Below are 9,921 nucleotides of genomic sequence, written 5' to 3'. Positions count from 1 at the left end.
TTGAAGAATTAAAAAGTGCAAAAAAGTTTTGTCTCTTAGTGCAAAGTAATGATTTTAGAAAACTTCCAACAGCTCTGAGTTCATGAGATTTCTTTCTGTACGATGACATAAACAGTCGATTAGAGCATGGCTTACAGTTTCTATTTCTCCACATATATGCTTGTTTTCCAACCATCCTTCCTAAACCTATTAATGGCTTTGAGGTTTTGAGGCAATTAAATTATGCATGTTAGGTGATCAAATGAACTGATTTAGGCTAATGTATGTATTTAACAACCTTTGAAACCACGTGCTGAATATATTATGATGTTCGTTGATGTATTATTATTCTACATCATCAGTTAAATAATCATTAAAATACAGTAAAATACAGGATGAACTCTATCAGTGGCCCTTATTGGCTGCGGGGGTGTTCCGTTCGCGCATGCGTTGGAGGCCGATGACGCCACCGCTCGCTCGCGACGTCTCTTCCTCCTCATTTCAGTTTCAGCTTCGAGTCTTCTGAGATGAGGAGAGCAGTTCACGGTATTTTTCATATTTACACAACCATCACACACACTTTATACAGTTTGATTAAGCGTCAGACTCATTTCTGTATTGTTTTCATCGATCACAGCGATATTTGTGCGTCTTTTCTGGCGTCTTCCTACTGAAATAAACATTTAGTGCAGCAGCAGCGAGCATGAGGAGAATATGTTCAGTTCATTCAGACCTGAGCGATTTTGTGTTCGTTTGTGTGATTGTCTCGATGTTTGTGTGAGAACTGTTACTGAATGTCGAGTGAAGAGTTAAACTTTGAGATCTGTGAGGGGAATTGCTGCTACCGTTTTATGTCTAGCGTTACTCTTTTCACATCTTTAGCAGATCAGATTTGTTAATACAGGAACAGATACTGATAAATACTTTGTAAATAATACTTTGTGCCAATAGTGAGCCACGTGAGCTATTTTAAACTTAGGCTATAGGCTACATAAATGCTAATAGGTCTATAGCCTAGATAAATATGAATACAGTTTGATATAGACTAAACAATATTGTTTTGTGGTGCTCTTTATTTTAATACAGTTGTTGAACTTATAATCATTGTCAGTTTCTGAACAGTAACTTATACAAAACTGTAACACGTTAATGATCTCTAATTACATTATTGCAATGAATGTAGCCTAGTTATTAAAATGTCGAACTATATTGGAACATTTTATGGTTTAGTAGGGTAGTTAGGCCTACCTGAGTGTCAACAGTGTTTTTGTTTTTGCCATATTTTATGTTTTATGTGTGTAATATTGCGAGATACAGTATTGTCTTTTAATATAGTTGTCTTTCAGTATAGTTCATTATAGCTTTATAGTCATCTATCCTGACTCACATAATGTGTTTCTAACAGCAAACACTTAGAATAAAGTGAGATGATCTGCTGATGATCCTGAATGGCTTGTTGAATGAGTGTTGATAGTCTGAGGCTCATCAATATTAACAGATCTGCTGAAAACACTCTTTATTTCATGACAATAGTTCCTGTTTTCACCTCATTTATTATGCTGATGTCTTCAGATCTCCTGTAAATTGACACGTAAAGCTCATTTCATTGGTGTCAGCAGACTGAGGGTATTTGATGGTTACTATATGTAGCCTCTGTTTATTTCTGTTTATGCTTTCAACTGTTTTTCTTACCATTATTTATATTTGGGAGAATTTACATTATTATATTCTGTTGTCCATAAGCCACAAAAAAAAAAAAAAAAAAAAACTGTAACTGATATATTTTAGATTTTGGCAGATCAGCTCCTCCCACAGCAGTCACATCATCAGTGAAGCTCCTCCCACTGCTGAAATCTGCAAAGACTGAATTTATTAAAGAGGACAGTGAGAACATGAGTGATCCAGAACCCTGCAGAATGAAACACACTGAAGATCCTGAAGAACAAAGAGGTTGGTGTTTATTCTACATTCATTCATGATGCTGAAGAACATTCATGTTAGAAACATTCAAGCACTTCATCACTTTTAGATAATCAGTTCAACTATGAAATGGCTGCAAAAGTTTATTCAAATGGTCAGTAAAGGGAGGTTTCATATTGATTGTCAACATCAGGTCAAACTCAATTCAAATATTTTAACTGTTTTATTTTACATTTATTTTATATATGGTTTACAATTTGTAAGAATTTTACCAGAATTTGACCTGAATTTTGTGCATATTTGTACAAACATATAACAAAAAGTAATAATTCCAAAATGTACGAATGTTTTACTTTACTGCAAACATTTGTGTTCTTTCTCGCAGTGAAATTCACTTGATCTTGTGTTTCTTGTGTCACACTTTCACATGTGTGTGAAGTCAATGGAAGGAGAAGTTTAGTGTGAACGGCCCTTAAAGGGACAATGTGTAGGAATTTCTCCCATCTAGCGGTGAAATAGTATTTTGCATTCAAACAAATAGTGCTCTACAGCGCCTCTCTTTTTCAAATGCGTGTTGCTTCTCTGGTAGCCGTTATGTACCAAAAAGCTATTACAAGATGTCTTCTAATAGCACTTCATCGAGTTTTCCTTCGGGTGAACAGGTTTGTTATTTCAAACAAACTGCAACTTGACACAACAAACAAACGGGTGTTTGATAGAATTGAAAGTTTCCAAAGGCAAAGAAGCGACCAAGCAATGAAAATTGTAATTTAGACCATAATGTTGACTAACCTGTTGAGAAGAAAGCAGGCAAGTTCAGCGTCTCATTTGAAAGATTTCTCCTGCATCAACTCTTTCCACCTGGAAAAAGCTATCCCGACATTAACCCTTGTTTTTTTGCAATCTCCGGTCCTTTGGCTCCACATAAGTATGTTCCTCAATTATAAACTAGATGCAAAAGTTCGTCGAGACAAACTTTAAGTTGGCTTGAGAAAGTTTGGACCAGAAAGTTTGAAGAAGTTTAAAATAGTTTGGAGTTTAAATTAGTTTAAAGTTTAAAGTAGTTTAAATTAGTTTGAAGTTTAAAGTAGTTTAAAGTTTAAATTAGTTTGAAGTTTAAATTAGTTTAAAGTTTAAATTAGTTTAAATTAGTTTAAAGTTTAATGTAGTTTAAAGTTTAAATTAGTTTGAAGTTTAAAGTAGTTTAAAGTTTAAATTAGTTTGAAGTTTAAATTAGCTTAAAGTTTAAATTAGTTTGAAGTTTAAAGTAGTTTAAAGTTAAAAAGTTGTTGGGGGTTATCTAGTGGGTTGCTAAGGTGTTTTGGTTGTTGCTAGGTGGTTGCTTGTGTTTTCTGGGTGGTTGCTAGGGTGTTGCTAAGCGGTTGCTAGGGTATTTTTGGTGGTTGCTAGGGTGTTGCTAGGCAGTTGCTAAGGTATGTTGGTGGTTGCTAGGCGGTTGCTAGGGTGTTCTGGGTGGTTGCTAGGGCGTTGCTAGGCAGTTGCTAGGGTATTCTGGGTGGTTGCTATGGTGTTGCTAGGTGGTTGCTAGGGTATTCTGGGTGGTTGCTAGGGCGTTGCTAGGGTATTCTTGGTGGTTGCTAGAATGTTCTGGGTGGTTGCTATGGTGTTGCTAGGCAGTTGCTATGGTATTTTGGGTGGATGCTAGGGCGTTGCTAGGCAGTTGCTAGGGTGTTCTGGGTGGTTGCTAGGCAGTTGCTAGGTGTTCTGGGGGGTTGCTAGACAGTTGCTAGGGTGTTCTGGGTGGTTGCTACGGTATTTTTGGTGGTTACTAGAGCGTTTCTAGACGTTGCTAGGGTGTTCAGGATGGTTGCTAAGGTATTTTTTTTAGTTGCTATGGTGTTACTAGGTGGTTGGTAGTTGTCAAAGATGGTTGCTATGGAGTTTTTATAGAGTTATTAAAATCTTTAATAACGAGTGCCTTCAGTACGGCACTCGGCCTGCGGCCTCGTGCCTATGGCCGAATAGGCACAAGCATGGAGCAATATCGCAAGGCCACGAGTGTAATATTGCGTTAAAAAATACAAAAAAATGTAAAAAACATTTTTTTTTGGTTTAGGGTGGTTGCTAGGGAGGTCTTAGTGGTTGCTAGGGTGCTGAAACTGTTTGCTAGGGTGTGGCTATGAAGATTTTAGGCCATTACTTATTGGCTGCTTGATAATATAAATCCTCTGAGGGAGAGAGAGAGGGAGAGACGCAGGGGTGTCAGGCCCTTTGGAGTCTGTGTGTGTGAAAACGTCGGTTGGGATTCAAATATTTTTAGAACTCCCAATGTAAAGTCAATGGGACTTTTTTGGCCGCTTTTTTGCCCGCTGTGCGAACATCGTACACCCGATCGCTTAGAAAAGTCATAGCACACCTCTCCTTAATGAGCCGGTCGATTTGATGCCTCACTCAGTGGTCTGAGACAAACGGTGCGGGGCGAGTTTCGCGCCAAACTTTGTCCAGAATAAAAATAAGAATAATAACTAGAATGTACATTTCCTGAAGAAAATGTGAAGTGGTGCTTGCAGTGGCAAAATTCACCACTGGGCAGATGCTAACACAATTAACATGTTGTGCTACCATGATATACCACATTTTAGCATCATTTACCACGATTTACCATGTTTCTAAGATGATTTATTACGATTTACTACATTCCAGCATGATTTACTATGATTAACATGCTGTTAAAATGATGCTAGCAGGATTAGCATGTTGTTAGCATGATTAGCATGTTGGTTGGATGATGCTAGCATTATTAGCATGTTGCTAGCATGCTTTTAACAAGATGCTAGCATGATTAGCATGTTGTTAGCATGCTTTTAACAAGATGCTAGCATGATTAGCATTTTGCTAGCATGTTTTTAGCTAGATACTAACATGATAAGCATGTTGTTAGCATTATGCTAGCTTGATTAGCATGTTGCTAGCATGATTAGCATGTTGCTAGCATGTTGCTAGCATGATTAGCATGTTGCTAGCATAATGCTAGTATGATTAGCATGTTGCTAGCATGATGCTAGCTTGATTAGCATGATGCTAGCATTATGCTAGCTTGATTAGCATGTTGTTAGCATGATGCTAGCTTTATTAGCATGTTGGTAGCATAATGCAAGCATGATTAGGATTTGCTAGCATGTTTTTAGCTAGATGCTTACATGATTAGCATGTTTTGCTAGCATGATTAGCATGTTGCTAGCATGATGCTAGCTTGATTAGCATGTTGCTAGCATAATGTTAGCATGATTAGCATGTTGCTAGCATGATGTTAGCTTGATTAGCATGATGCTAGCATTATGCTAGCTTGATTAGCATGTTGTTAGCATGATGCTAGCTTTATTAGCATGTTGGTAGCATAAAGCTAGCATGATTAGCATGTTGCTAGCATGATGCTAGCTTGATTAGCATGTTGTTAGCATGATGCTAGCTTGATTAGCATGTTGCCAGCAAGATGCTGTTGCCAGGTGGTTGCTAGGGTGTTCTGGGTGGTTGCTATGGTGTTGCTAGGCAGTTGCTAAGGTGTTCTGGGTGGTTGCTAGGCAGTTGCTAGGGTATTCTTGGTGGTTGCTAGGGCGTTGCTAGGTGGTTGCTAGGGTGTTCTGGGAGGTTGCTATGGTGTTGCTAGGCAGTTGCTATGGTATTCTGGGTGGATGCTAGGGCATTGCTAGGCAGTTGCTAGGGTGTTCTGGGTGGTTGCTAGGTGTTTTGCGTGGTTGCTAGGCAGTTGCTAGATGTTCTAGGTGGTTGCTAGGCAGTTGCTAGGGTGTTCTGGGTGCTTGCTAGAGTTTTTTGTGGTTACTAGAGCATTTCTAGACGTTGCTATGGTGTTCAGGGTGGTTGCTAAGGTGTTTTTGTTAGTTGCTATGGTGTTACTAGGTGGTTGGTAGTTGTCAAAGATGGTTACTATGGAGTTTTTAGAGAGTTCTTAAAATCTTTACTAACGAGTGCCTTCTGTACGGCACTCGGCCTGCGGCCTCGTGCCTATGGCCGAATAGGCACAAGCATGGAGCGATATCACAAGGCCACGAGAGTAAAATTGCTTTAAAAAATATAAAAAAAATAAAAAAATGTTTTTTTTTGGTTTAGGGTGGTTGCTTGGGAGCTCTTAGTGGTTGCTAGCGTGCTGAAACTGGTTGCTAGGGTGTGGCTATGAAGATTTTAGGCCATTACTTATTGGCTGCTTGATAATATAAATCCTCTGAGGGAGAGAGAGAGGGAGAGACGCAGGGGTGTCAGGCCCTTTGGAGTGGTGTGTGTGTGAAAACGTCGGTTTGGATTTGAATTTTTTTAGAATGCCCAATGTAAAGTCAATGGGGACTTTTTTGGCCGCTTTTTCGTCCGCTGTGCGAACATCGTACACCCGATCGCTTAGAAAAGTCATAGCACACCTCTCCTCAATGAGCCGGTCGATTTGATGCCTCACTCAGGGGTCTGTGACAAACGGTGCGGGGCGAGTTTCGCGCCAAACTTTTGTCCGGAATAATAAGAAGTAGAAGAATAACTAGAATGTACATTTCCTGAAGAAAATGTGAAGTGGTGCTTGCAGTGGCAAAATTCGCCACCCGGTTGCTAGGGTGTTGTACATGATTGCATACGAGCCAACAACCATGTCTGTACGATGTTGTGGAGCTGAAATATGGTTTCTATATGTTTCAATATGGTTGCTAGGTGGCTCTAAACGGTTGCTAGGGTGTGAATACACAGTTACCATGATGATATTTACAGATTGGTTTCCCAACCGAAACAAACAAGCACACCCCCATGTCTATACGATGTTCTGGTGCTGAGATATAGCTCATTCATGTGTTTGTACGGTTGCTAGGGTACTCCAAATGGTTGCTAAGGTTTGTTTATACAGTTTATGGGGTAATATTTAAAGAGTATTTGCAGGTCTGGGTCAAAAAATGGCCAACTCTGTGTTTTTACAATGTTTTGTTGCTGAGATATGGCTTGTAAATGTTGTTCAATGGTTGCTAGGGGCCTGTAACTGGTTACTAGGGCGTGGCTATGAAGTTGTTATGCCACTACGTATTGGCTGCTTGATAGGACGAATCAAAAGAGCCCAACCCCAAGGCTCTATGACCTTCTGAGCCAAAGATATGATTTTGCAAATTTTGTGGCTATGTTAAGTCTATGGGAAATTTTTCGGCTAATTCTCCGCCCGACAGACGAACATCTTACACCCGATCATTTATAAAAGTCATAGCACACCTTTCCTCAATAAACCGGTCGATTTGACACCTCATTCAGGGGTCTGTGACAAACGGTGTGGGGCGAGTTACGCGCCGAAGTTTTGTCTAGGTGAATAGTAATCACAACACTAGAATGTACATTTCCTGAAGAAAATGTGAAGTGGTGCTTGCAGCGGCAAAACTCGCCACTCGGTTGCTAGGGTGTTGTACATGATTGCATACAAGCCAACAACCATGTCTGTACGATGTTGTGGAGCTGAAATATGGCTTCTATATGTTGCAATATGGTTGCTAGGTGGCTCTAAATGGTTGCTAGGGTGTGAATACACAGTTACCATGGTGATATTTACAGACTGTTTTACAACTGAAACTAATGAGCCAACCCCCATCTCTATACAATATTCTGATGCAGAGATGTAGGTCTTGTAAAATGGTTGCTAGGGTACTCTGTTTGGTTGCTATGGAGATGCATGTCAGCTGCTAATGATGAAACTGCAAAGGCTTCTTGTCAGTATGAATGATATAAACCAACTCCCATCTCTATACGATGTTCTGATGCAGAGATATACCGTTTGCTAAATGGTTGCTAGGGTACTCTATTTGGTTGCTAGCGAGTGGCTTGTCAGCTGCCAATCATGAAACTCCAAAGGCTTCTTGTCAGTATGAATTATATAATCCAACTCCCATGCCTCTGTGACATTCAGAATGGAAGATATGCCTCTTTGGATTTTGGTTGCTAGGGTACTCTGTTTTGTTGCTATGGAGTTACTTGGCAGCTGCCAATGATGCAATTCCTAAGGCTTCTTGTCACTATGAATGATATAAACCAACTCCCATGCCTCTGTGACATTCAGAATGGAAGATATCCCTCTTTGGATTTTGGTTGCTAGGGTACTCTGTTTGGTTGCTATGGAGTGGTTTGGCAGCTGCCAATGATGAAACTCCAAAGGCTTCTTGTCAGTATGAATGATATAAACCAACTCCCATGCCTCTGTGACATTCAGAATGGAAGATATCCCTCTTTGGATTTTGGTTGCTATGGTACTCTGTTTGGTTGCTATGGAGTGGCTTGGCAGCTGCCAATGATGCATTTCCAAAGGCTTCTTGTCAGTATGAATGATATAAACCAACTCCCACGCCTCTGCGACATTCAGAATGGAAGATATCCCTCTTTGGATTTTGGTTGCTAGGGTACTCTGTTTGGTTACTAAGGAGTGGCTTGTCAGCTGTCAATGATGAAATTCCAAAGGCTTCTTGTCACTATGAATGATATAAACCAACTCCCATGCCTCTGTGACATTCAGAATGGAAGATATCCCTGTTTGGATTTTGGTTGCTAGGGTACTCTGTTTGGTTGCTAGGGAGTGGCTTGTCAGCTGCCAATCATGAAACTCCAAAGGCTGCTTGTCAGTATGAATGATATAAACCAACTCCCATGCCTCTACGACATTCAGAATGGAAGATATACCTCTTTGGATTTTGGTTGCTAGGGTACTCTGTTTGGATGCTATGGAGTGGCTTGGCAGCTGCCAATGATGAAACTGCAAAGGCTTCTTGTCACTATGAATGATATAAACCAACTCCCATGCCTCTGCGACATTCAGAATGGAAGATATGCCTCTTTGGATTTTGGTTGCTAGGGTACTCTGTTTGGTTGCTAGGGAGTGGCTTGTCAGCTGCCAATCATGAAACTCCAAAGGCTGCTTGTCAGTATGAATGATATAAACCAACTCCCATGCCTCTACGACATTCAGAATGGAAGATATCCCTGTTTGGATTTTGGTTGCTAGGGTACTCTGTTTGGTTGCTATGGAGTGGCTTGGCAGCTGCCAATGATGAAACTGCAAAGGCTTCTTGTCACTATGAATGATATAAACCAACTCCCATGCCTCTGCGACATTCAGAATGGAAGATATGCCTCTTTGGATTTTGGTTGCTAGGGTACTATGTTTGGTTGCTAGGGAGTGGCTTGTCAGCTGTCAATGATGAAATTCCAAAGGCTTCTTGTCAGTATGAATAATATAATCCAACTTCCATGCATCTGTGACATTCAGAATGGAAGATATGCCTCTTTGGATTTTGGTTGCTAGGGTACTCTGTTTGGTTGCTATGGAGTTACTTGGCAGCTGCCAATGATGCAGTTCCAAAGGCTTCTTGTCACTATGAATGATATAAACCAACTCCAACTCCCATGCCTCTGTGACATTCAGAATGGAAGATATCCCTGTTTGGATTTTGGTTGCTAGGGTACTCTGCTTGGTTGCTAGGGAGTGGCTTGTCAGCTGCCAATCATGAAACTCCAAAGGCTGCTTGTCAGTATGAATGATATAAACCAACTCCCATGCCTCTACGACATTCAGAATGGAAGATATACCTCTTTGGATTTTGGTTGCTAGGGTACTCTGTTTGGTTGCTATGGAGTGGCTTGGCAGCTGCCAATGATGAAACTGCAAAGGCTTCTTGTCACTATGAATGATATAAACCAACTCCCATGCCTCTGCGACATTCAGAATGGAAGATATGCCTCTTTGGATTTTGGTTGCTAGGGTACTCCGTTTGGTTGCTAGGGAGTGGCTTGTCAGCTGCCAATCATGAAACTCCAAAGGCTGCTTGTCAGTATGAATGATATAAACCAACTCCCATGCCTCTACGACATTCAGAATGGAAGATATCCCTGTTTGGATTTTGGTTGCTAGGGTACTCTGTTTGGTTGCTATGGAGTGGCTTGGCAGCTGCCAATGATGAAACTGCAAAGGCTTCTTGTCACTATGAATGATATAAACCAACTCCCATGCCTCTGCGACATTCAGAATGGAAGATATGCCTC

At 40.5% G+C, this 9,921-nt stretch overlaps 1 protein-coding gene across 3 annotated transcripts in view; it reads left to right on the top strand.

Annotated features, from left to right (window-relative positions):
* Window positions 1–426: 426 nt before the first annotated feature.
* Window positions 427–9,921, top strand: part of LOC311291290 (uncharacterized protein) — a 174,510-nt gene continuing 165,015 nt past the window's right edge. For 2 of the 3 annotated variants that reach the window (XM_084410223.1, XM_084410224.1), the window contains exons 1-2: window positions 427–525; window positions 1,768–1,929. In XM_084410223.1, coding sequence (XP_084266349.1) covers window positions 507–525; window positions 1,768–1,929 — 181 coding nt within the window. In that variant the 5' untranslated portion in view covers window positions 427–506. Of the gene's footprint in view, window positions 526–1,767; window positions 1,930–9,921 lie in introns of those variants that run through there. The other variant, XM_084410225.1, reaches the window with a different exon arrangement.

The sequence above is a fragment of the Rutilus rutilus genome (assembly GCF_951802725.1).
Source record: "Rutilus rutilus genome assembly, chromosome: 1".
Classification (NCBI taxonomy): Eukaryota; Metazoa; Chordata; class Actinopteri; order Cypriniformes; family Leuciscidae; genus Rutilus; species Rutilus rutilus.
This window is presented reverse-complemented; position numbering and strand designations above follow the sequence as displayed.